The sequence below is a fragment of the Anser anser genome, assembly GCF_964211835.1.
Source record: "Anser anser genome assembly, chromosome: 3".
Taxonomy (NCBI): domain Eukaryota; kingdom Metazoa; phylum Chordata; class Aves; order Anseriformes; family Anatidae; genus Anser; species Anser anser.
Genome location: NC_139722.1, coordinates 39,500,750 through 39,528,061, shown reverse-complemented (window position 1 = coordinate 39,528,061; position 27,312 = coordinate 39,500,750). Strand labels below are relative to the sequence as shown.

Genomic DNA, 27,312 nt, shown 5'->3' with positions numbered 1-27,312 from the left:
TTACAAAGAACAGCTTTATTAAGGTTCTGGTGGCACATTAACAGCCTCCCCATGTCAACCTTGCCACGTGATCGGTTTTCTGCTTGCTAGGCTTTATGAAACCCAGGAGTTCCAGTTCAGAAACTGCTCGAATAAAACGAGCGCTGGACATGTCAGTCAAGGAAACCAAATACACTTTTAATGACAATAATCAACAGGGACACTATAATCTCTCAGAGGGGAAGATTGCTAAGTTATGGTAAGCATTGATTACACAAAACATTGTGTTGCACACTAAAATTGTTGGAAACGAGGACAGCGCGTGCCTGGCCTAGAGAAGCACAAATAATCTAATCAGTGTTTCTTTTTGCTACCTGAAAACAATGTGGCAACAAAGGAAGCGTGCCTTTTCACACAAAGAGAAGCTTTAAACCTACAAAGATACCAATTTTATGTCTCTCAGAAGAATTTCCACTTTTAGGTCCATTAACAAGCAAATGGGGAGATAGATACTTGCATAGAGATTTGGGGGGGGGGGGCGCGGGGTCATAAAACAGCAGAGGTATAGTGGCACAGTATCACCACATATACATTCTCGCCCTGTAGTTAAGCTTCTCGTACAGCTGTTCACCCCTGTGGCAGCACTACTGCCGTAGCCATGAGTTTTGGTTCCAATGCTTGTCCTTCAGATCCTCTTAAGCGAGATCTGCAGAATCAGGACCAAGTGAGAAGCAGGATGGATGTTTTGGGCAAACCAGGAGCCTCAGCTCTGAGGTAGCAGAACACACGGTTTCTGCAGAGATACTGCTTCATAAGCATTTCCTCTGCTAATGCTTCAGTCGTCCCTATAGTAATAAACTACCAACTCTTTCCATCTCCTCTCTAGGTCACAACTGTCCTCTCTCTTCCTCAGTAATGCTCTCCCCCTGCATAAGCAGATGTACCAACTCTCAGATGATTTAACTCAGAACAGCTGCTTCATCTTGTTTCAAGCTCTGTTGCTTCTATTTCAGATCCAAAATGTTCCTCTGGACAAAAGCTGCTCCCTTACCTCACCACCCCCAGCCCAACTATTTCACAGGATCCGTTTCCGTGACTTTGCACGTAAAGTACATAAAGACTGCTTGAACCACTTGTCTTATTTTTCCTGGAATTAGTTATCAGCGCACAAAAAGCTGCATTTTAAAAATTGTGGTTCACTAATCCCATAAGCGTTTGAATGTCAAATAAATTTTAAGACTGAAGTGAGAAAGGATACTGGATAACATCATCCACCTGGTCCGAGGAAGGTGCATCTGCATTTGGTCCCTCAACTGCTGTCACCACAGTTGAGAAAGCCTAGAAAGGGAAAAGCAGCACAGATCTAACACATTTCATGAACAGGCAGAGCTGCACATAAAATAACGAGCTCTGAGCTAATCACTGTCACTCAGGGGGAATGAGATCTCGGAATGGTAACTGTGACAATGTCAGTTTCACAGCAATCCAGAGAGCAAGCAAGGTTACATATTACCAGGGAAGGAACACAATGAAAGAATGTGACTCCCTGAACTCATGACTATATTTTAAATTCTAAATACACTTCTGGTTCCTGACCCATTCTCAGAAAAAAATACAGAAACCGCGCGACTGTAAACCATCTGGAAAAATTAAGCCGGCTGTAGAGAGATCTATAAAATTGAGTGACATCAGGAGGCTGGATAGAGATCTGAGGTCCACTTTCTCTTCCAATACACCAACAAGGCAGCAGCAAACGAAGCACATTCAGAACAAGTAAGAGGAGTGTTCTCCGCACTGCATGTAGCGAAGCTGAACAATTCTTTCCCACAAGCTGCTGTGGTTCCTGAAAACCTGCACTGCTAATGTAATCCAGTTAGACTTAACAAAATACAGAGAAAATTTCCAGATTAGGAAATAGTGGAACTAAAACATGGCTGTTGGGAAGTATTCGGAGAATGTACCATATTGATGCACATTCTCTTTTTACACTCGCTTTTGGTCATGGTATGAGACAGGGTATCAAGCTTGAAGCTTTGCTCTTCCCTAGCATAAGCATTCTGCCCCAAAGCCCCACGCTTCAGTGGTAGCACTTCCCTGGTTCCCTGAAAGTGTCATAAAACACCTAAAGGGGAAAAAGGTAGCTTTGTGAAGCGTAACGTCTGATCTGCAAACACGGAACAGAGAAGAATTTCATCACAGAGTAACAATGCTGGAAATAAATGATTCACAGCAGTCAGGAGGGAAGACTGTGGGCTGGTGATCTGGAAACACCGTGTTCTTGTGCAGGAGGGACTGAGGCAGGCAACGAGTTTGTTGTTGAGGGGCACAACAGAAAAGCAAACACACAGCAAAGAGGTAAATCAGGAAAATACTGGGAGCAGCTGGAGGCACTGCTTGCATCGTTACGTACCTCTAACCAATCAACGAGATTGATTAATCTGCCGCATTCCAAATGAAGCTTGTAGACTATGCATATGTCAGGGGCTTTATTAGAAATGCTTCCTCCATCACTTCTCAAAGCTTGACTCTGATGAAAGACAAAGGCAGTAACCTCAATCAGTTTTTAATCCTCAACAATCTATAAGGCTGGATACAACACTGCACCAGGAAATTCGCATGGTAAGTATTTTAACCAAATGTTTACTGTTTGTGTGTTCAGTGCTAAGCTGATGGTGCAAAGAAATAACAAAACACACCATTAAAAAAAAAAAAACAAAACAACACAACTCTCCTAGCTACTTCACTCCTTGTGTTCCTTCTACCATCTTTTCCACTTAGGCATTCTCTATTCAAATGATGATCTGCTTGGGCTTTTTCCTATTTCTGTAGAGAGAAATACTCTGTTCTATGGATTCAGGAAAAGAAACCTATCATGATTAATCTCAGGCCTTACTATGTAAGGCCCTCATCCCCCCTCAGAAAGGAAAGTCTTAGCGAAAGTCTGTCACGTGGGCTAAAAAACAAAATTGTTTCTTTCATCTCAGAGTTTTATCTTTGAAATGTTACAATCATTTCTCTGGCTTGAAACTCAACACCTATAAAGGCAAAAGTCTGATTTCTCACAAACTGTTCTGTATGTCAGGAAATCCAGGTCATCAGCACCAAACCATTTACTTTGTAATTAAAAGAAAAACAAAACCCAAAAACCACTAGAGCTAGAAGAAAGTCTCTGCATGGCTGCAGAAATTTATGACATGTCACCTCAGTTCATAATTTTATTCAGTTTTCAGTCTCACATACTCTAAGAAGCCATCTCCTCTAATAAAACAACTACGGATCATTCCTTTCAGTTCCTAAAAATTTTTGCTAAAATGCTCTTATATGGCAGTAAAAATACACCAGCACACATGCCAGACTTGGGAAGTCTATAAAGCCCCAGCACAGATAGCTTCATAAATAAAAGCTTTTCAAGATAGGAAAGAAGGTTGGGCAAAACCCACAACTTTGCTCAGGAATCTTTAGCTTACATTTTATCTATCTCAGTTCCTGCAATTTGTGAGGCTCAGATTCAGTATGTACTCCAGCACTCAGGAGACTTGTCACAATTTTCAGAAAGCCTAACAATTTTCAAGTTTATGTATTCTGTACAAAGAACACAAAAGCACAGGTTAATGACATTAATTAGATATCAGTTCAGCCCAGATGGTCTCCAGATAAATTCAGTGACATGGCTAAAACCTCAAAATGTTACAACCCAGACATCAATTTACTCAACTAATTCATACTGTCATAGTTTCAATTAAGGAATCAGAATCACTAGGGTTGGAAAAGACCTCTCAGATCATCAAGTCCAACCCTATTACTGTGTTACCAACTAGCAGAGGTGGAGTTACACGTTCTGGGTGACCTAGTGGCTCACCACTACCCACGGGGGTTGCCCTACACTTCTTTTCCTCTCTGCTACTGCTCTTAACTCTGTGGCTTCCTACCACCACTCACCTTGGTGCTAACTCTGGCGCTGCTGGATGCTTTGGACTGAATTCTAATCTTTCAGATTTTGTTTTTAATACCAGCCTAAAGCTTGTCAGTTCAAAACCTGAATTGGCTTAGGAGAGCATCCAGCAAGCACCAGAGCAGATCTACAGGGAAGGAAGGAAGAGGGACCTGGACCATGCCCTTCTCTTCCATGGAAGCAAGATGCCAGAGCTGCCCAAGACACGGCAAGGTGCTTCAACTTAGAATTCCTCATCTTTAAGGCCTGATTAGTTACCCAAACCAAGGAGGACACAACTGGAACAGGCTCATTCGTAGAAATTAATACATAACTAAACCTCACACAAGCATCTTTACCATGAGGGAGCTGCTGCTGCGTGCGGGGAAACCTCAGCTCCCTGAGGCTGCGGCACCCAAGTTGTCCCTGGAAGGAAACTAGACTGAGAGGCAGGATGCAGCAGGGCTCATTCCTTGAGATCAATGTGAAAAACACGCCCTTTCTACCCCAAGGTCAAGAACAAAATTTGCATGACCATCTAAACTCTGGGAAGATCCAGAAATTGTATTTCCTTGAGCTGATACAGCCCTAAGCAGTGACTTGCTGATTCCAGGTTACAACTTTCTGTATTTTCATGGGATCAACGAAAACAGAATTGTACTTTTTTGTGTGTGCATTGGTTTTTCAGAATAAGTATGCTCTTTGGTTCGTATTTAGCTAAATAAATAACTGCACTAGACTCCTGTAAGAAATGCATCACATTATTAATCATTTCCTGTTACTCCACTGAAGCAGATCCTCTTCTGTCCTAGTCTTCTGGTAGGAACAGCTCTAGAGAACTTTGCTCTGGTCACATCCCAGGAAAATACAAGCCATACAGAATTCATAGGTACAATCAAGAAAAATATTTGACTCACATGGGTTAAAAATGCTAAGCAAGGTACTCAGCCAATACTGCTGCTACTAGAAACTATGTCAAAACCTTCACAATTTACTCAAACATCAAAAACATGTTGAAGTACGTCAAAGAACAAAGTGCAGGATGACAGAGGACTTTAAGTCCTGTCAGCTCATCAAAGAGAATACTCACTCAACACATTAGCAGCTAGATTTTGCTAGCTTGCCTAATCTTTACAGGTTTTTCTACAGCATAAGTTAGTGATGTTCATATTACGTTTCCTCAGTGGTAGCCCACTTGCTAACTGCCATTTTCACAAATAAGACCAAGCAATTTTAGAAAAAGTCCCACACACAGCAAAACCCTCATTCAGATAGAGGCACGGTGCCAAACAAACCCAACACAAACTGGGCTGTGGATTTCAAAGACTGATCTTTATTGAGTTTGGTTTCTGGTAATTAAGTGTTGGCTCTAATTCAAGTACCACATAAACACACAGATAAAGCTATAACCAATGTCTTCTTCAAAGCTGTGACCATACTTTTTAAGAGAAATGTCAAGGCGGAAGGATAACTCCAAGTAGCATATATATTCTATATGCTATAATCAAGGATAAACCAGAGAAATGTATGTTCGCTCCTGCTCCAAATTGTGTGCTTCTCCTTTCTTTCCTTCGGTCATCCTGTTAATTTGATACATGAACGAACTGGGAAAGAGGCTGGTTTTCTTCTCTAGAAAAAGGTCAGGTTCGCTAGCAGAATCAATGACAATCCTTTTCTTGGGCTCAGAAAAGACAGGATGTCAATACACAACAGATATTGAAATTAGTGTAAAAAGAAAAGGACTCCTTTAAATATGTCTGTATTTAAGCTATTGTAAATTTCCTCACTATGCCTTCACCTTACAGCAAGCCTACACAGTGAGGGCTCAGCACCAGCACTGCAAACCAGGTCTCTGGAAAAAGCCCCCGACGCTATTTTTTCCCTTGGACACAGTCCTCCCATTCACAATGGGGGACAAAATGACTTTTCTGCTACATCTATAGAAGAAAAGATCACAACTAGAACAGGCTCTGGAAAACAGCTTTCCCATATAAAACTCTTTCCATAATCAGCCTCTTTATTGCAGCCAGCCAGATTCCCTAGCTCTTAGCAAAGTCCCCAGTTGCTTATCAACAATGACGTGCTGGTTCTCTGCAAAACATCTGAGTGTGTGCCAAGCTTCATGAAACAGCAAAACTAAGACTTTAACATCATCCTCGTGTACAGCCTTCAGAAACTACTCCAGCTCTGCAAACAACTCACTCGTTTCTTACCTTCAGGTAGGAGTATGGGTTATTCAGAGCCGTGTGAAGTGCAACCCTTGGGGCAGCGTTCAAGTGCTCACGAAGAACACTGGCTGTGTTGAAATACACTATCTCATGCAGCGTCTTGTGGTCTGCAGGAACAAGGTAATTTCTGAAAAAGCAACATGAGGTTCGGGGCGAGGAAGGGAGATACAAGCTTTACCTTAAGGGAAAACAACACAACTTCACTGCAGTCAGAGACTACAATAAAGTATTTCAACCAGTACTGACAAATCTCCCCCCCAAAAAAAGATGAACAGGGCCGAAATCAATTTTTAAGCAGGGAAGTCAATAGTTATCAACTCTGCATCTGATGGATTTAACTTGGAATTCTAGCTGGGCCAGAGACAAACTGAAAAATAAGGGCATAAATGCTAACACCAGCTAGGTACTCTACTCCACAAATCTTACTGATCCATCTTGAGGCCATCTCTATCTTCATATCTGAAGCTTTTTTTTTTGGCACTTCTGTTAGCTTCTCTTCCCCCACCCATGCCACCACCAGGCTTTCAACCTGCCACCTCCCTTCACTAAGGCTGCACAGTTAACAAGTGCCTTCATCTCTTACCCCACACACCCCAAGCCTTTCCATTTTCATCTACAAAGCTGCCTCCAGCACCCTATTTGCTATGCCTTACTTGCCGAAAATTGCTAGGATATCACACTTGGCATCTATAGTTTCATAAATAGAACAGATCAGCAAAGATTAGAGTAAAAACTCTTGACTTTCATAACATACACCCAGCCCTCCCCTCAACTTCACTCTGCAGACAAAATAAGTTTGTCAGTTTGTGTGCCAATTACTTCTAACCTATGGAAAACAGGTTGTATTATTTTTTTCAGAGTGCTCAATCAAAGGAAGAGTGAGAAAGGGGGAAAAAAAATAGCGTGCTTCATACCACAGGGACTAAGACATAATTTTGACACGACTTATTCCCATGTTAACTTGTTAGCAAACTTTCTGTTTTAACTTATGATGCAAACTAATGCAGGAGTATAAAATAGAAAAGCTCACCTTACAACACTGTCTATATAGTCAACAACTTCAAAACGAAGCATTTCAAACTTTGTCAGTTTCTTAGACCGCCTTGATTCCTTCAACTCCAACAAAGTCTTTAAAAAAGAAAAAGTGGTGCATAAAACTACCTGGGAAGTAATTATTCTCTGGAGAACACAATGTATATGTTGAACATGTATAATTAATTTTTGCTGGCACGTCTTCACTAATGATGATCCTAACTGTGATCATGCAGCTATTTTTATTTAAGCCAGTGTATTCAGTTCTTATATTTGTAAGGAGTTAGGTTAATTCTTCAAGCCTCAAGCTTGAAGAAATATGGGTTAGGCAGAATGTAATTTACAAGTTCGACCCAAAAATACGAACTAATTTGCAGTTTAAAATCCTAGTTTATGACAGATATTTACTATTATTTTCTATTCATTAGGTAGGTCTGACATACATAACTGTTACTATTCGTTCATTTTTAAGAAAAGTTACTTATACAGAACTGTTAGGCAGAGCTCCAGCAAGCAGGGAAGACCTAACCATGGACAAATACATCTTAAGAGCGATTCAGTGAAGGAACTAGTCCATAAAGCCTATGCAGGCCTAACCTTCTGAAGATGATAAAGGTCTGTCTTCTTCTGGAGCTCCTTTTGTGACGATACAGACTCATCTCGTTCTTGGCAAGCTTCTGCTACTAGAACAAAAGGGAGATTTCACCTACAGATCACTCTGACCAGCAGTAACAATCATGATCCATAAAAGCTTTCTGGTGACCTACATAGAATGAGCTGATATATTTTACTGCCCTCTGAAGAGATGTCAACATCATTAAAAATCATCACTGTAATTCCCTTAGTATGAACAGAAAGGATCTAACAGAAAACGGCAACAAATTTATCTTCTATAGTTGGTGTTTCAACACACATCAGTGAATAGGGCAGGACTGCAGACTGATGCCAAGTTTCAGTGTTACAGAATATTGATTTGATCAATATCTTGCAGCGCTGATCCATTTTTATCAATTCTCAGTTCTGGATAAAGAAAGCTGACTAGCTAAAACTAGTAACTTCAATTTTTATTGAAAGTCATGAAAATGCTCAGGCCCATGGTATCAAGTAACTCTCCCCTAAAATCTCAGAAACAGTACTAAGAACTGAAGTGATCATTAAAATGTACATTTAAAAACAACCTCATTTTTTTTCTCACTCAATGTCAACAGCACACATACACAAGCACACACTGCACAAGTCCTGGAAGACCTTTTCCCAACACATTCGCTAATACCCTAATACATTCACTAATACATTTGCCAATTCATTCTTTCTTCTGAAAAAGTAAAACAAAAAACAAACAAAAAAAAAACCAAACTGATGCTATCAGAGCAACACCAAAACAAAAAATGCTTTTAAAAGACCTCCATGTGAATGAGCAGCAGAGACTTAATATCTAGCTCACTGGAATTTTATCTACTATTTGTATTTTGTTAAAGATTTCAAAAACAGAGAACTTCCTCTCTCCACTGATACAGTCAACTTGAGGTATTTTAAAATCAAATCCTTCTGCTCAAAATAGACTGAACATGTTTTCTTTCCTCAAGCTTCATGTTTTGCTATTTTCCAATTCATTAGGAAGTCTTAAGAAGATGGACTGTTTTTAAAAAACACACCACCAACGACAACACATTTTGGACTACCCGTTCACTGTAAAGGCTCTGAGGGAGATTTGGGTACCTAGTATTTTTGGCAGACTTCTGAACACTTCTGCTAAAGATCAACACTACCAGAAACATCCAGGAAGAAGTCACCTAACTCAGCAATCTATTCATTTAAGGCTTATTTTAATTGCCCAACTCTTGCTTTTTCATTACAGCTTAAATCCTTTTTGAAAACAAAGATCATTCACGGACTCATCAGACAAATCAATATTTGAAATAAATACTGCCTTCTTTGTTTTAAAGTTCTGCATGTCCCTGAATTCCTTGATTTTTTTTTCCCCGTTTTGATTTGATTTATTCCCTCAAGGTAAAAGTCCTAATATTTTATCCAATACTTCTGGAAAGACTGCATTTTAAAGTGTTTCCCTTTAATTTTTCTTTTCCAAATTAGATGAACCTTCCGGTTTTCCAATGTAGTTCAGATTCTTCAGTGCCAGTACCTTCAGTGACAAATACAGCCTCTTCAAAGGGACCACCGCTTTCCCGTACCACAGCCCCGATACTACTGTACTTTTTCACAAATGCAAGGCACAGACAAGCACCAATTCTTCTAAGCAACCCCCCAGTAACCCTAGAGCATTGCACATCTACTTTAATTAATTCTAGTCTGGTGACTTATTCACTGCTCATCTAAATGGAAGGTAGCAACCACAACTGACAATGACCATGGTTTAGTATGCATAAAAGTGACCAGCTGGTAACCACTTCACCTTCTAAAGGGAAATGCGGGGAAACACTTCTTCATAGCTCAAGGAAAGAACCCAATTCCTATTCCAGAAGAGTGCTGGAATACATCATATTCCCGTTTCAGATGGAATACGGCCTCTGAAGGACAGAAAACTGCTACTCATTTGCCTTACTAAAGCTTCCAATATGTCCTCATACCGTGAATAACCACATACTGGGGCTCGACAGGCTACAGCACGTCAGCAGAGCCAGGACAACTGACAGTGGGTGTCCTAGCTTTCATACAAATCTAACTGAAGGTGTGGGTAAAATAACATCTATACAAAATATAGAAATATCTATATCTGGATTAAATACTCTGTCATAAAGAAGCCTGCTTCTACTTATCTTTCAAAATCTGTTTTTACTTGTTAAATGTTTTTAATGATTGCAACATCTGGTAAAATGCTCAGAATACACATATGACAGATCTAGTGAGTAATGTTTGCTGATCTGTCCAATTTCTTATCTTACATCACTCTTCTGTTATAGAAAAGCATGAACCACAAACCAATAAAACATAAATGGCATATTTGTGTCCGTGTATTTAAAAACAATCCTGAAATATTTGACAACTTGGTACAATAAGAGGATATATCACAGCAAATGATACCCATTTGTCCCATTATAGAACAGCTTCAATATAATCTGCAAAGGAACGTATGATAATGCACACCCACCTTCTAGTTTCTGAAACTGGGTCAAGAACTCCTTCAACTTCTCTACTGTCTTATCAAACTCCTTTCCAGGAGATGACATAAGAATTTCCACACATTTTTGAAGCATGGTTACCAAATCACACTTATTCAACATCCTAAAAGACATAATTGTTGACACAGAACGATGAAACATCTTTCAATGTCCTTAGCTGGAAAAAAAAAAATGGTAATTTGAAAAAAATCCTTTTAAAAGAGAAAGCCTCCAAGATTTCAAGCATTCAGTCTTGCTGTAACTTTTCTTGCTGTCATTAAGAGAAACAAACAAATAAAACCACAACAATTCAACTTGGATAGATGTCCTTCAGATTTTTTCTTTCCCCACCCCCCAAGAACTGGCAAGGAAAGCTTTACTTATACTCTACCTAAAAGACTGACTAGGTATATAGAGTTGTAATTTTCAGGTAAGTATATATTCACACATCCAAAAAATCCATTACTCTCTGTGACTCAGAATGAGTTCTCAAACTAAATTTAAATTACTGCCTTCTGTATTTAATTGGCACGAATCTAGCCACTCCTAGAATCACAGATTTGCTTACGTTGGAAGGGACCTTTTGAGATCATCTAGTCCAACCTCCAGCCTAGCATTTACTTAGTTTTATTTATTTATTAGGGCATTTCATACATGTCACCATTTCAATGCTCAGTTTCATTCACAAGTTATCAAAGCAATTTAAGTGAACTCCAGAATCAGTCATTGCCCCAAGCCACTATCTTTTCACATGCATTCACATCACTTTTTTCATGCAGTGCATGAGATTCCAATCAACACACCCAATGGTTCTGAACTAGCTCACTTTCATAATAGCTGTGGTTACTAACAGCCCTACTCAGCTTATTCTTGTGCTTTTGCTTCGTCTTTAAGAAGCACAAAACAAAGATACTAACAGTTCAAGGACTGCAGAAGACAGCAAAAACATGGATACACAAAGAAGGGACCATAACAAAGCAATGAAACGATGGGAGTAGGTCTCATGTCAGCTACCTAAACATTGTCTCAGAGTTTCAAGGATGCGCATGTAAGAGTCTAGGGTGGCTTTGTCAACATCTGGAAGGACAATTGCAATTCAGGCTGATTGGCAGTTGATTTTTATCTGATTTATGGTTATGGATTTTTGCAAGTCAACATTTGCTTTCAGATACATTAATTTTGTATAGAAAAGGAGCAGGAGCTAACAACAAGAAAGGGTGATCTTGACCACAGAAGAGTAGAAAATAATTAATGTCTTACAAAGGATAATGAAGAAACAAGACAGCCTTCTTCCAGTCATGAGAAAACACTGCAATAGTTAAGCATGCAAGATGAAGACAGTATGACAAGATTTACAAATCTGAGAGTAGATGTTCTTTTCCATTCGTTTATTTTAGAAATATTATTCAGAAAGAACCTGCAAGTTCTAGAAGCGTCTTGGATACAAGAGCCTAGAGAAGAACTTATCTGGGCTATGAGTCCCAAACAACAGGTAAAAGAATGGTTATTATGTACTGGGAAACAGAAAAGGATCCCCTTCAGCCTTTTTTTGTGCCTGAGATTACTGCAAGGTATTCCAGGTATCAGAGAAAGCTATTAAGAAAGGAAGGTCATCCAGAGACATCCAATAAATGTCTCTTATTACTCAGAGATGAGTTATGAAAGAGAAGAAAGGAAGCCAGGATGAAGTCCACAGAAACTCCCTCAGAATGCTGAAGCAAGGATCATCTGAAGAAGAGATGACAGGTTAACAACAAAATGACATGGAAGGGCAGGACCGTGATGAGCAGCAAGCAGTATGTGCCCAATGACATCAACGATTAGAAGGCAAAAGCAGAATACAGTATCAAGACAGAAGATAGGTCAGACTGTCCTCAAAAAGTTTTGTCACTTGGCCAGATGTCCAAACCAGGTAGCTCCCCAAAATCAATGAAGCAAGACATACTCCAACATCTCTTCATTATCTCTCTTCTGATTGGACTGATTACCTGCTAAACCTCACACACTCTCCCTCTCCCCGTGATATTTTCTGGGCTCTAGAAAATTAGCTTTACATAGAATAACTACTTCCCAGATTGCTAAAGTTAGATCACCTGAAACATCATTTTTGAGGAATGCACTTTTGGCTGAATAGGAGGGATAAAAGCAGTCCAAGAAAAGGCTGAAGTAGAGAAAACCAACTAAACAAAAGAAAGAAAAAGGAACTCAGGGTAACTGAAAACCCTTCATTCAAACATAATTTATGAAGTGCAAAAGTGAGATCGTGTTGCAAATTAAGAAATAAGTTGATCAAAAAATTCTCAATTTTTACTTCCTAAATGAAGAGAGATGCACTCCAGAAAATATCAAAAAAAATAATGGAAGGGTGAACATAGGGAATATCAATAGGTGGCAGGGCCCCTGGGAAAGCAGAGATATTAAAGAACAGTCAATAACTTCCATAGGCAAGTATAGGGGGGTGAGGGGGAGATTGTTAGTGGAAGTACAAAGATCACATTTTATCATTTTCTTCTAAAAGACAGCAGCACGATACTACACAAAAAAAAAAAAATCAGAGATGATAAAATAAGTGTAAAACAGAGAAGGAAGTTAAAGAAAAAGCTGAAAAAAATACAATCACAGCTAGAATTCTAAGTATTTTAAGGAATTATGTTGAAGGAGTTAAGAAAATGACAGCACTCCTGAATTAGAAAAAACAAAATCATTCATGAAAGCAATAACCCTGATGACTGGTACTTCTATTCTACCTTTTATTTTCTACCTGGTATTACCTATTCTACCCTGAGCAGTGGTATTTCGATCAGAACCTCCATACAGTGGGTGCCAGGATGAAAGAAAAAGCAGGTGAGAGATGAACTGGTAAGAATAAAGAGGGAGCAAGCCAGAATCTGATGGTAGTATCAGCTAAGAGGCAGATGAATTCAGAGTGGAGGAAAACAAATTAAATATAGGAGGAGAAAAGGGAGAGGAAAAAATGACCATGAGTTACTAGAGATTACAGAATAGACAGTACAGGAAAGCACAATGACACATTTGTAGACACAGGCTGATAAGTGATTGAGTGCTGTCAAGATTCAAGAGAGTCAGAAAAGAATTAACAAGAAATGACTGCAGAGATGACAACTCAAGCAAGTAATCCTTTCAAAGGGATGAGAATAAAAATAGAGCAAAGTGGTGGTGTGGGAGAGAAACTCAGTATGGCGAAGGTACAGTATGGAGAGAATGTTTCTTATGTGTATGAGCCCAGACAGCGACCCTCCACCCAACGCTGACATGGTTTTTCTATCCAGTTTTCCTGTCAGACATCAAACCTCACATGGTTAGAGGCTCTTGCGGAGGCAGTTATGGTAACAAGTGTTGTATCAGCTCCTTGTGTGACAGAAACAATGCATTATTTGAATGAATGCAGCTATCAGGAAACAGTCATTTGCCATGATAAAGCATGTTTAGAAGTCAGTAGCTGCAACACTGCAACTGAAAGGTTTTCTATTATGAAAATTGCCTTAGGTGACTTTTCTATTTTAAACAGGCTCTCCTAAAAATCCTAAGCTCACAACAGCACAAAAAAATTAGAACAATCCCTGTACAAACTGGTAGAAATGTTTATGAAAAGGAAAAAAGCAGTAAATAAGAAATAAGAAAGACCTCAGCTACTCACTTGGAACAGATTCTCTTTTTTCAGAATGGGTCACAACTTAGGCAAGCTAAAACTAACAACTTCGTTGATCAACTGTTAATAAGAAGGCCTTCAAAAACACAGCACAATAATATACTGAAAGAATTTCTAACACAATCATACTTTAAAAGACAAAGTCCAACTGATGTTCTCATTCACACAAAGGCACCTTGATGGCTTTGGCATAATTACACAGGGCCTAAGAAGTTTTAGAATCTGGCTGAGTTTCACAGAAAACAGTAGGAACAGAAAATGAAAAAAGCCATTATACTTGCAAACAACCCCACAACTAGCTGCAAAGCTTCCAAACAGGTAACATCCTCAGCTTTAAGTTCTAGGATAACAGATGACTGATATTCTATATGTGTACAGTGGTATTAAAACAAAATGGAAAGGAAAAAGTCACCTTGCTAGCTGAAGAAATGACTCATACTCCTCTGTCTCCCACACACGGTTTTCCAAACATGCACAGTGCAGCTCCCTGATCTGTTATGCAGAAGATAAAGAAAGAATAACGTGTTTTTTTTTACAAGCAAAGCCATGGGGAGCTCCTACAACAATCTTTTCAAAGTAATATGTAAATCCTTCGGAGCTTGTTTCTCAGATGCAGAATGACCGCAACAGAAATTGAGATTATTTAGTACCTTACACAACTAACTTGCCAGTCAATATATATCGCTCTGTACCAGGTAACTGCAGAGACCAGAGAGGAACTTGAATCAAATGCCCTGGCTAAAACATCTCTTAAATCTCAAATATTGGGACAGTTCAATCCAATTTTGTAGTTAGGGCCAGACTCTAATAACAGTGTGTAACAGACTGAGAACTAACAAACAAACGCACACGCACAGAATATATTATTTTTTTAGTGGAAGAAGAAATTGCTTAGCATGAGAAGGTAGATTTAATAACATTAGAGCAATATGGCTATTAAGAGCCATTATCACTGTTCCCTTGCTATCATTTTTTTTGTACAGGTTGTTAGAACTCAGTCTCATCCTCTGAATTTGACTCTTCTAGGCGGTAGAAGAATACACATTGTCTGCAATACATACAGAGCGTTCCAGATGTGGGAAAGTCAACCTGCCAATTCTCTTGCTGATCTGTCCATCTGCCTCCTCCTACAAACTCCTTCCTGCTGACTGATGAAGTATAATCCCCAGCACTAAAGAAAACACATGCTGTTCCTCTCTGCCCATAGCAAGAAAGAATGCCTCCATTTGGGAAGTAGAGGGCAAACCAGCAGAAGAGAACATACTGAGAAAGAATAAATACTTGTTCAGATGTCATACCGTGAAACAACAAAACACGCTTCACTAAAATGGAATAACAGTACCTCACCTGCTTGCCCAAAGGATACTTTGGGAGAGAAGATGTGAAAACATGAAGACATCGCAGAACTGGAAAATAATTTTCATGGTAAACATTCAGGTCCTCCAGCAACCTCTGTACTGTTTCCTACAGTGACAGGATAATTGCTTTGTAAGTCATTCTGACAATCATTTGTTTAAAATTCTCACAGAGTACTTAAAATGACTCTGGGGTTTTGACGTTCTGGTGTGCTGTGACAAATTCCCAGTGTTAAATTAAGACCACCATGCAGAAAAGTTTTATTTCAACAGTTTGCTGCAATCACACTGCATATACTTCACTTTCCTCTTCCATCTCACTGAAGAGTTGTTATTGATTAGCATTATCATCTTATCATTTGTAACTATATTTAGCTGTTGTTTGGCGTGTCATCTCACAACAAACAGGACTATACTTTTAATATGCACTGAGAAATTATATAGCTAATTTTATTCAAATCTTTATTATTTTCATTTTTATATTACAAGTATATTTAAAAATATATTTCTTACATTATGGGTTGTTCCTGTTTTTACTAGTGAGGTATACATAAAAAGAAAATTTCACAGAAAAATGTTCTAGAGTTGTTGCTTCTACGCGCTCTTAAGTTGGCTTGCTTATTCATAGATTGAGATCTTCAGAAAAAATAAATCATGTATTAGGAAAAAGAAATTATGAACTGCTGCTATTGAATTTACCAGATTGCACCTCATTATCACTGGCTTCCCTTGGAAGGATATACAAGGCTTCTGGAAAATCCTACTAGCAATTTCTGGTAGCTGTATTTAAGTATTTTAGGCTCATTACATTTAAGTTCATGAATCAAAAAATCTTCTCTCATCTGACTTCAGTCAAAGATCAAAAGAGAAAAACAGGGCTGTCTACATTTTTAGTACCATTTCCATCAACTCTGAACATACTATTCCAAATGGAGAGGAAAAAACACAACAACAAAAACAAAACAAAGAAAAAAACCACACACACAAGCCACTGAAATTCACTAAAGTTAAGCTGAAAATACAGATATTAAACATAAAATAAAACAAAAAAACCACAACAATAATAACAAACCAAACAAACAAAACCAAAAAAAAGTTATGCGCTGCTGGCAATATAAGGAAGACTGAAGTGGACAGATGTGAGTATCATACTGCAGGCTGAAAAGTAACAAAGATACTTAGTAACAAAGTAACAAAGATAACTTAGTGCTGCAGAGAGCTTTCCAATGTTAAAAAAGGTTTGAGATGATAAAAAGCATTAAGATGTTTCTCTCCATAAACTTTTTATCTATTAAAATTTAAGGGTCATTGGTTTAACAATTATTTAAACAACTTCCAAGTCATACCAAGTCCCTAAGACAGACATTTATAAGTTTGTAGTTAAATTCTAAGCAGGATCATTAAAAAAAAAAATGAAATCTTCACCATAAAAAAGCTGAGACAAGGAAACAAGTTCTGTTTAATGCTGCTAAATCAATCTTATTCCCTCAAACTGAGAGCATTATAGCATCTATACTTCCCTCATCTGGTTTCTCAGATCAAAACCGATGAGGTTACATAAATTAAAATACAGTAAGACTATGTATTTTGCCAAATAACAGAGTGGAAAAACAGTCAGTTTCCCTCCTAATTTCTGCTTTAGAAGAGGTTGAAAACATTATCAGAAGGCCATGCAACATTCTTTCCATATAGATCGACATATTTACATAATTTCAAACGAAATTTGCCATGAAAACTTTCAGACAACATTGTAATTAATTAGGATGTAAAACTGCCAAGAGAAAATGCATTTAAACACAGATTATTCTAAATAGGTGGAACTCCTCCCATAGTTACTAAAAAAAAAAAAAGTGGTAACAACATGGAAAGCAAATAGCAGCTGACACAGGATATTGCAAATTTGGTTGATAAGCCTGAACGGCAAGTTTACCTAGTCCTGAACGTGAACAGTAAATTTATATGAAGAACAACCGTAACACATCTTTAAAAGTATTTCCAAAGTTAGAAACGATATTGTAGGTCAAGAATATATACAGGCATACAGAACAAATCTATGCAAAAGCTTATCAATGCAAAAGCAGGGTCTTTCCTTCCCAAGCAGGTAACACTACCAGCTTGGCAATGCAGTAACAGTCCTACTGCTATAGCAGAGATTAGAACTGGCGCCTTAAGGTACAATTGGTTGGAAGCATCATATGCACATAAGCACAAGAATTCCAGCTTTTTTTTTCCCCCAAACTTCCATGGTGGGGATAGTCTTACAAAATAAGGGATACATTATACTTATTAAACATACTGATGGATATTAAAATTTAAAGTAGCAGCCCATTAAATGGTGTTTGTTTAAAGAAACAGCCACTGCTGCTCATTCCCACTCCTTCCTTCTTTCATTCCTGTTATTTCAACAGAAGCATTTATGCACCTGCAGAGAGAACAGGTTGGGGAAATTATTCTGCAGAAACAAATCCACATTTTTGGGGTGTGTTTTTGTTTTTTTGGTCAGGTTACTTTAAGTTGGATTGTTTCTCTGATTATATTCATAGTGCAGCCATGCAAGCTGTTGTGCTGGCACATCTGCTGAGGTGTGAATAAACAGCAAAGAAACAGCAATAGCTTAGGCTATTTTTGACACTGAAGACTACAGATCATAAAATCCCATATAAATCATCTCTGGCCTTGACTACTAGAATTGCATTGCACAAATTTATTTGCTCTCTTCCAACCATTAACAATGTTCTTCACGTCTGAAAAGTTCTAAAAGACCAGGAAGACCTGCTAGGATACATTAATAGAATCATGGAACAGTTTGGGTTGGAAGGGACCTTAAAGATCATCCAGTTCCAACCCCCTGCCATGGGCAGGGACACCTCCCACTAGATCAGGCTGCTCACATAATACTAGCTTTATCTCTGGTTGTACCATTTGCCTGACAGGTTAGCTATACCTGAGATGAAGTTAAGAGAAATGCTTTATCCTCATCAATGCATCTACAGGGAGTGGTTCGGCTAATGAAAATCACAAACGCATTTTTCTTTCACTGTATGATGAATTCCTGAAGTGTTCACAATAGCAGTAGCCTGATTTTAATCACTTGACAAACCTCCAGATAAGCATGCAACATAAAGTTTTAATCCTGTACAACATCTAGTGTGAATGTGCACCTTGGGACCCAGTCTGCCCTACTGAGTTCAATCAGAGACTCTGGAAGGGTAAGAGCTTATGAAGTAACCTCTAAGATTACTTACTCGTTCTTCAACCATTGCACTCTCAGTCTGAGTAAGCATTAAAAGACCAGGCCATAAACAAACCTTGCAACCTTCTTTTTAAGCACTCTGATTTCTACACATAGCTAAAAGGTGATATAAGAAAAGCTGTGCAGCTTTATATAAAGGTATACCCAGCAAGCCTAGAGATTTGGAGTTATGACTTGTGGATTATCATTCTCCATTACTAGATACGAAGCACTGTATGCACTGTACAAAAAATGTTATACAGATCTATACATCCTAATCATGTAATTTATCATCTTCCAGATAAGCCAATATATTTGGAAAGTTACTTTTGCTCTCGAAAGGCTTTCTTAAAATTTTACCTTTAAGAAACTGTCTGTTGTCAGCAGTGCAATCTGCTTCTCTGATGGTTGATTTTCCACATACCTGCATGGCAAGGAAAAACAGAAGCACAAAAGTTATGATGCAAACTGTGCTTAAAAGGTTATAAGGTTAAAAACTTCAAAATGTTTATGCTAATATAAGGATTTACTTGAAAAGATTCAAAAAGGGACAGCCAGATCCCAGCAAGTTGAAAAGCCACAACTAAACCCTAGAGATTATGCTCCATATCAGCTTAACAAGTTGAGAAGTGATTTATGGTAATTTGTCATAATAGCTTGTTTCTGTATTAAGTACAAGAGGAAAAAAAAAGTCCAAGTGATGCAACAGATTGCAAACCACAGAAGCTGTACTCTCCATACCAGATGATAAAGGGTTCCTGAAAATATTTGGAACTGTCCTCCTTTTGATGAATTTACCTTTGTTATACAAACATATGCTCAAGTAGCCTACAGTTATCAGTTAAGTTTATAGATTCCTTTTTTCTTCTCCAATGCTGACTAAATATGTGAGTGTCCCAAAATTTATCTCCCCCTCTTACCTTCTAAAAGAGGGCAGCCTTCGAATGTTTTCACACTGATTATGTGATAAAGAATTTATTCTCGTCTTTAATTCTCCCTGATGGCAACAAAGTACACTAAGAGGCTGGGTATAGAAGTGCTCCACAATGCAGAGCTGAAAAAGAAAGCAAGAACCAGTGATGTTAATAAAATTCATCCTCCCTGCTATATCTACCTTTTAAGGCTTTCTTATCCCTACAGTGCATACTCTATAATGGTAGTAATGGCACTCCTTTAAAAAAAAAAAATTCATTACAGTTCATATATATTCCGCAACTCACGTCACTACACTACACTGATTATTCAGTTTTAAATACAGTCATGTAACTACCTTTTTGCTCTGTGCGCTATTCATATGCAGTACCTCATTGTTTCCCCTCTTGCAAAACCATAACTATAGCCTGTCAAATATTTTCTATTCATTTATGGAAATTACTGCATTCTTTAGGTTACATATTCAGCTCTAATGTTCATAAATAACAGAGTACGTTTAAAGATATGAAAAGCAACTGCAATATATAAGCAAACTTATCACATGTTCTCACTTCATCTTCTGTTTCATGTAGACAAAAGGACACTGCTAAGTTCTTACTATGCACAAATAAATTATGCTCTATCATTGATTTCATCTGTGCTGAATATTCCTAGTATCAGGGCCTAGCAGCATATCTCAGTCACATCCAGTCTTAAAAACACAAAAAACCAGACGAACAAACCACCTCACCAAAGCCATTTAAAACTAAAACCAAAGGGGAAAGACACTTCCTGTCAGAAATGTTAACATCAGGTGGTCATCCCTTGTAAAATCACTTAGGAAATCTGATCTGAAATTGCTTCTTTGCACTTTACTTGAGTATTTTAAAGCACAAAGACACAGCCATACCCTGTGACAGCTAGGACTTGTACTTCCACATCAGGCCAGTGGGGAATCATTAAATTATGGTGACTCTTTCAAATAAGAGGAATTGAAATATACAGAAGCCCACATAGGTCTGTCTGAAAGAATGAGTACTACTGCAGGGATACTTCTCCAAGCCACAGGCAATCACTGAATCTTAAAAATCAAGGAACCCAACACACTCTCAATGTGCAGGACTGTAAAATGGCAAGTTTTACTAACAGGTTCCTTTGTGGCACCAATCAAAAAAGAAACACAATTTCACAATCCTGCATTAAAAGATTCCTCAGAAAACTCTTGTCCACAATCAAGAAAAGCTACACAGAGACTCAGACATGGAAATACATCTAGATACAAACATAAGCCAATAAAAATATACTCTGCGTGGACTTTTTTTTATTATTAATTTTTAGTAAACTTTATAAAGCCTTCCACTTTGCCTTCCAAGAGGGTAAATGTAACTCTTCAATTGCTGCACAGCTACTTGGAGCACAAGAACCACCTACTCTGAGGCACAAAGCAAGTGGTCCTACAGCTCCCATTTCTCTATAAAGGTAAGCAGTGTGCATTCAGAAATGATTCCAGAAGAGTTCCAGCGGGAAGCGAGGAAGAGATACTGGTGTAGCCTACTCACACCATGACAAATTCTGTTCACAGCCCAAGAACGTGGTACAGAGGAACAGAACAGCAACTTAATACACATCCAACTGGAGAGTTCTGCCAGAGCTGTCAAGCCACAATTTAACCTATAGCAATATAGAGGCCTTTCCTACCCATTATGGCAGGTCACCTTTTTAAGTTCAACTTTTAAATATACCTTTCTTTTGTGGCAAAATAAGCTAATAAAGTGATTTTTAAATGCTTCCTTATACCTGGCCCTGTAAGTTTTTCTTCAAAGCTTTAGCAGAGAAACACCCACCTGTTCACAGAACCAGGATGTTTTCAAAGGGCATTTTTTTCATTCACTTCAATGACAGCAAGAACAGGATCCAAAACAATCTTTCAATGTCTAGTAATAAGACTTCATTTTCAGCACCCATTATTTGAGATCTTGTTATCATCACCTACCTGAAAGCCTTTGATAAAATTCTGGACAGAAAAATCATGGTACAAGAATATGTTGATGAGAACCTGCAGCACTTTCTCACTCAGTTTAAGTGGAAACTGGGTTGTTAAAAGAACCTAAGGGAGACAAAAAGGAAAATGTAGCCATAGGAGAAATTCTTTCCTGAATTCAATTTAGCAAAATTTGTAAGTACAATTTAATACAATTCTCAGCATATGTTAGCATGCAACTAAATGAGATACTAAATACACTGCCAACTTGTAAAAACTGTATTTCTACTAGAACAAATACCTGTGCAAACACTTTCAGTTTATTATTACACCCCATTTTTCTAGGTTACTTTTACTAATAAGCAATGTTTGAAGTTAGTTTAAGGTTGTTTTTGCATTATTTTTTAAGTTACAAACAGTAAAAAAAACAGATCTCTGTAACAACCAAGGATGTCACTACTTCCAGCATGTTCAAAAATCCTGCAAAAAGTGTTACACCAAAAATCACAAACGCAAAGTGTCTGTATGAATAACTGTTGGATAACTCTGCTAATTTTTGACAAGTGGCAGAATTAAAGCTGAGCTCATTTTTTAGATTTATTTTAAAGGCTATCCTTTTCTGAACAAAGCCAAACTTGGATCAAAGCACTAGTCTAATGAAGATGTGGGGATGTCAAAGTGTAATTGTCCCAGTATGTATGCACAGATGTCAACGTAAATCAAAGATAAAAGCAGGTGTTTATCAATGTAGAGAGGAAGCTCTTGGTATTAATAAGCTGCTCTGCAGTTATGGGGAGAAATTTCCAAAATTGACAGCTCAGGAACAGATTCCATTCCAAAAGCTTCAGAAAAACTTGCTTGTAGAGGCCACACATATACACTGTTCTTGAATACACACACTCCTATTTAGAAAGGGAATTACCTTGTCAATTATAGTAGACAGGTGCTCCTTACAGGAAAGGGACTGGAAAAGCTCTATGCACAGCAGAGAGGAAACAGAGTGAGGAAGTAAGCTGTGGATAATCATTGGAGATGTAGCGATTCCAAAAATCAGTACTACAGGTAATTCACGGATATGCTGACTAGATCATAGGGTGGGGAGAGGAGAAAAAACATAATAGTTACATTATAGAAAATCATAAATCAAACACATTCTGTTACTACTACAGCCCTGAGCTCAAATGACTTACCTGCAAGAAAAGGACAAATTAAAAGATTTGTTGCCAGTAAACCAGAAGTTTTGATGAGGAGTAAAAGGGGAAAAAAAAGTAAGCTACTTAAAGCCTTAAAGCAGAAAACCAAATTAAATTATATTTTACGATTCAAATTTCAGGAAGCAGCATAAAAAGCATTTTCAGTTTTAGTATTGCACTGACCCTATCTTCCCAAGAAGTTATATCCAGAGAACTGAATCTTAGCATTTGATTTTTTTCCAAAGAAATAAAGAAAAACGAGAAGAGACTTTGAACAGCTAACAGTCACAAGAACATTTACAAATTTTAAACAACTTAGTAACAGCAAAATAAATATGAAACCCCTCTGAAGTTCTATCTTCCCTTTGTACTTTAAAAAAAAAAAAAATCAACTTCTCCAGATTCCATCTTCTACAAATAGTTTTTTTTAGTGTATGCTTTGAGAACTGATAGCCAGGACCGAATGCTGTGGTCACTGGAAACAGCGTAAGTACAGTATTTTCAGTATTATTTCATCATTATATTCCTTTTTTTTTTTGTTTAATTGGAGTTTCAAGCAGATACAAATTCTGCTATCTTAAATCTCTTCTAGGTTAGAATGGACAATTTACTCATTTTCTCTTTGTTGTTACCACAGCCACACTTTTTGACCTTTCAGCTGTCGCCCCACAATTATTTCATTTCTGTAACTCCTAAAAAGTCCTTGCTATAGAGTTAAACATAAAATGGGGGGGGGAGGGGGGGCTTAACAACACAAAATACAGTCTACTTTAAAAATTTATTTGCAAATAGTAGACTGTGACAGACCTGACCTAGACTTCACTGCATTCCATATGCTCATGATGAGGTATCTATCCTTGCTACAAAACCCAAAATAAAGCGTAACACTTAAAAAACAATTAAAACCTCATCTTCCCCTGCCCTACAGCCTAATTATTTTGAGACGATTATGATTTCTGTTTTTACATCTTGAAATGTTCCCCAGAGAACCCATCTGCCAGATTTAAAGTAGCAAAAAATTTTATTGCAGGCCTCACAGCAAGTGAAACTGCTTAGCCATTTTTAGAGGTGATGTCAGATGTTCATGCTGCAACTGAATTAACTCTACAGCTGCAGCTCTGATCCTACTGTAACTGAACAGAAGATGCTCTGTTTGGAGAGTAGCAGGGGTTATTGATTGAAATGCTGGAGATGATATTAAGGAAAACAGTATTAAGGAAGGACAGAAGCACCTGAAGTAATCAGCTACTCATTACATATCCTGGTCAACACAAACTACATAAAACCAGAGAATTTCTATCACTTCTATTAGTAAGCTAGAAACCTTTGAACAGTTTACATCAGTATCGCAGATCACAGAATGGCCGAGGTTGGAAGGGACCTCTGAAGATCATCTAGTTCAACCCCCCTGCAGTTCTGAACAGTTGCCAGTACAAAATGGGTAACAGAGTGGAAGAACAAAACTTCAAGTCACATTACCTGCTGATAACTATGAAGTCTTGAAGTACTTTTGTGGTGAAACTTTCCATATCTTTGAAGATAACCACAACTGGAGGAGACTGCCAATGTCTGGAAGAAGTTCTTTTTTTGCTTGGAGTCTCAAAATCTGTTTTCTTTAAAGCCAATGGTTATACATTAATAAACAGTAAAATAAAAAGATTGAATCATGTGTACAATCTTATAATGCTCCAAAGTGACGTGGCTGACTTTTTTTTGTACATATTTCATACGTATTTTGCTACAATTGTACATATTACAAGCATCTAGAACCCCAAATCTTCCTCTTTCTATCTTGCATAGCAGGGAGTGCAAAGAACAAATAAATTTTTAAAAGCTAAACAAAAACAACACATTCAACAAGGACAAGGACAGCTCTGTGGGACAGAACCAGTAAAAGTGTGTTGGGATTGAGGAAAAAGATTTTAGTTGGGTACCTGGCAGTTGCCCATTTTCTATACATTTACACAGTAATAAAAACTGCAGGTACTCATTAAACTTTTATTTAACACACTGCTCACAAAATCAGTTCTAGCTTTTATTCATGACAGAAGAAAATACTTGAATAAAACATCATTAGCTTTATTAAATACAAGGATAAAAACTATTTACAGTTATTTTGTCACTGCTTTTCAACACAGTATGGGTTGCAGATGCCATACTGCCACTAATAACATGATGATAACATGATAATACACATGACGACATACAGCACTAAAATGGTGCCTCTCCCCGTTCTTTCTTGAAGTTTTGTTTTAACAAGCAAAACATCTCAGCGCTGCTGGGAGAATAGCATCTGGTATGAAGTTGATACTGCATTTTAAGCTTCTGGTTCCCATGTAAACATATCATAAAATAGTACTTTACCCGATTTTCAGAATGCTGACATTCATACCTCATCAGAAACTAACTCCACATCTGTTACGGATTTACATTCAAATCACCTCAGTCTCAGTCATTTCTTAGCGTTAAATGAATAGCTAACCTTTGCCATTTTTTCACTACTCCATATAAATTTGAGGTATTCAATTTCCTTTTTAAAAGAATCTAAAGGTCAGACATTTTTGTAAACTGCTGATACGAAAACCAAAATCCTACCTTTGTTACACTTTCATACCAGGTGATTAGAGAAGTCATTGAACAACGTATTCTATTCTGGGAAGTCTGCACATAGTCGTCTTCCTCTGATGAGTCCACATCTACATAGCAGTTCATTAGCTGCCCCAAGAGCTTCTGCATCAGGTTTTTTATGCCTTTACAACACGTTTTTAGACAGACAATAAAGATATTCAGTTAGTTGCCTAGAATCGTAAAGCTTCCCCAACTCATGCTCTAAGAAATTTCCCCAAGTTATTATTTTTCACTTTTCTAATTATTCTCCTCCTCTCTCCAGAATGCACATCTCACGCTCCATAGTGCTTCAAAGTATTCATGGCATGAATGTTGTTAATGCAGTAAAACGTATCCTATTAAGTTGCCTAGATAGCAACAATTCAAGTTAAGATGGTGACCTTGCACCTTTCCTGAACTCCACAAATGCTATCACAGTGGCCTAAAAATAAATGAAAAGGCCAATCTATAGCTCTGGGGATGCTGCTGTGAGTGATTTAAACCTTTTTATTTAAATAACCTCTTATATTTAAATAAAGAGCAGGGGATATTTTTTTTTCTACCCATTTCTTCTGCACAATTAAGCAGTTAAAAAAATGAAACGCATACATACATGATCTGATCAAAAAAGGGGAAAGCCAACCTTCAGTATCAACATGCAATACACAAAACAACACACTTTTGACATTCATACTACAACAATTTATTTCAACCTTCACTGTCTTTAAGAGAACAGAACAACAGAACCGTACACCTCTTAAAACACAGTAGGCTTCACTGTGATGTTAACGTGGGATTGAACAAATCTTTAGGAGGCGTTCAATATCCCTCCACCCTATTATTCTTACCTTTGGGGCAAAAACTAGTTAACTGACAACTTACTCAGATGAAGAAGCAAAGATACTGCAGAATTTACCTGGGCAATCTTTGGCCTGCAGCAAGGCTACATAAGGAGTAACTCTATTCTGAAGGACTTCTGAGAGACTTCTGAAAGTCAAGTCATGATCTGTAACATTTACACCTAGAAGAAAGACAAAGTAAGTGCATTTTGCTGTGACTTGTGACCACAGTGACTGAATGATAAACTGAACAGTGGACAAAAAAAACAGAAGATACGACAAATATTCAAGGAAGGAATGAAAAGCATCACACCATCTATGAGGTAAGATGAAAAACTAGCACAAGATTAAACGTGCATATTCATACCAGCCAACTGAAAGGAACAGGGAATCACTGTAAAGATGGCTCATGTAGTACTTTGCCTTATTTTTCTTAGGAAGATTTCTCACGGGTACAAACCTGCAGGGATTGTTTTTCTAACTTCCCTGCCACTCATAACCGCAGGAGACATCCACAGTCATCTAAGCACTGGAGACAAAAAGATGAAATTTGCTTTCTCTAGAAAAGCAGCAGTGCAGGCACCTGAGACCTGGATCCTCACGGGGCTTATATAAAGAGGGAAATTACTGAGTTTCAATGAAATACATTCTGAATTTATTATGAACCACTCAACTTTTACTGCCTTTGTGAACATTCTTAGTCAAAGAAAGAAAGAAAAAGTCTCTCCAGAGGGCAATTCACTGCTTCTTCCAGAAATATTCAAAGCAGGAACTTTCTGCTACCTACAAAAGACGACTAACCTTCCAGGCTCTGTTAGTGTTCACACAATAATTCTGCAGCACAGGCCTAATTTTAGGTTACCTAACATGATCCACTGAAAACATAATCAGGTTGCCCTGAACCAGGTTCAGGTTTAGTTAAAACATTCGAACAAAAAAAAAAAAAAAAAAAAAAAACTTCAGAACTTCGCTAACTTCAATACTAAAACCTTCAGCTATTTTTTCTCACCCTCTGCTCCTTTTCCAAGATAATGATGCTTTTCATGCAGAAAACTACATGAAAAGATGCACTGCAAGATCCAACTCATTAACATTTATCAGAAAAACAGAGGCTGTATAATCCCATGGTTAGTCAGAGAAACCACCACGGAAATTAGTGCCATGAGGACAGAATCAAAACATCTCCATGGCATCGGGGTGGGGGGGAAATAAAATCATGGCCAGTTGTCTAAGA

General features: G+C 37.9%; 1 protein-coding gene across 4 annotated transcripts in view; it reads right to left on the bottom strand.

Moving 5' to 3' along the window:
• ORC3 (origin recognition complex subunit 3) overlaps positions 1-27,312 on the bottom strand; it is a 36,901-nt gene continuing 9,589 nt past the window's right edge. For 2 of the 4 annotated variants that reach the window (XM_083829240.1, XM_083829237.1), the window contains 16 exons: positions 26,156-26,260; positions 25,228-25,382; positions 24,112-24,245; positions 22,362-22,521; positions 21,452-21,565; positions 19,467-19,600; positions 18,907-18,970; positions 15,307-15,423; positions 14,372-14,451; positions 10,280-10,413; positions 7,768-7,853; positions 7,169-7,266; positions 6,124-6,265; positions 2,390-2,506; positions 1,238-1,317; positions 1-143 (listed from right to left, as the gene is read on the bottom strand). In XM_083829240.1, the coding sequence (XP_083685366.1) occupies positions 38-143; positions 1,238-1,317; positions 2,390-2,506; positions 6,124-6,265; positions 7,169-7,266; positions 7,768-7,853; positions 10,280-10,413; positions 14,372-14,451; positions 15,307-15,423; positions 18,907-18,970; positions 19,467-19,600; positions 21,452-21,565; positions 22,362-22,521; positions 24,112-24,245; positions 25,228-25,382; positions 26,156-26,260 (1,826 nt within the window). In that variant the 3' untranslated portion in view covers positions 1-37. The remainder of the gene's footprint in view (positions 144-1,237; positions 1,318-2,389; positions 2,507-6,123; positions 6,266-7,168; positions 7,267-7,767; positions 7,854-10,279; positions 10,414-14,371; positions 14,452-15,306; positions 15,424-18,906; positions 18,971-19,466; positions 19,601-21,451; positions 21,566-22,361; positions 22,522-24,111; positions 24,246-25,227; positions 25,383-26,155; positions 26,261-27,312) is intronic. The other 2 variants (XM_083829239.1, XM_083829238.1) reach the window with 1 other exon arrangement.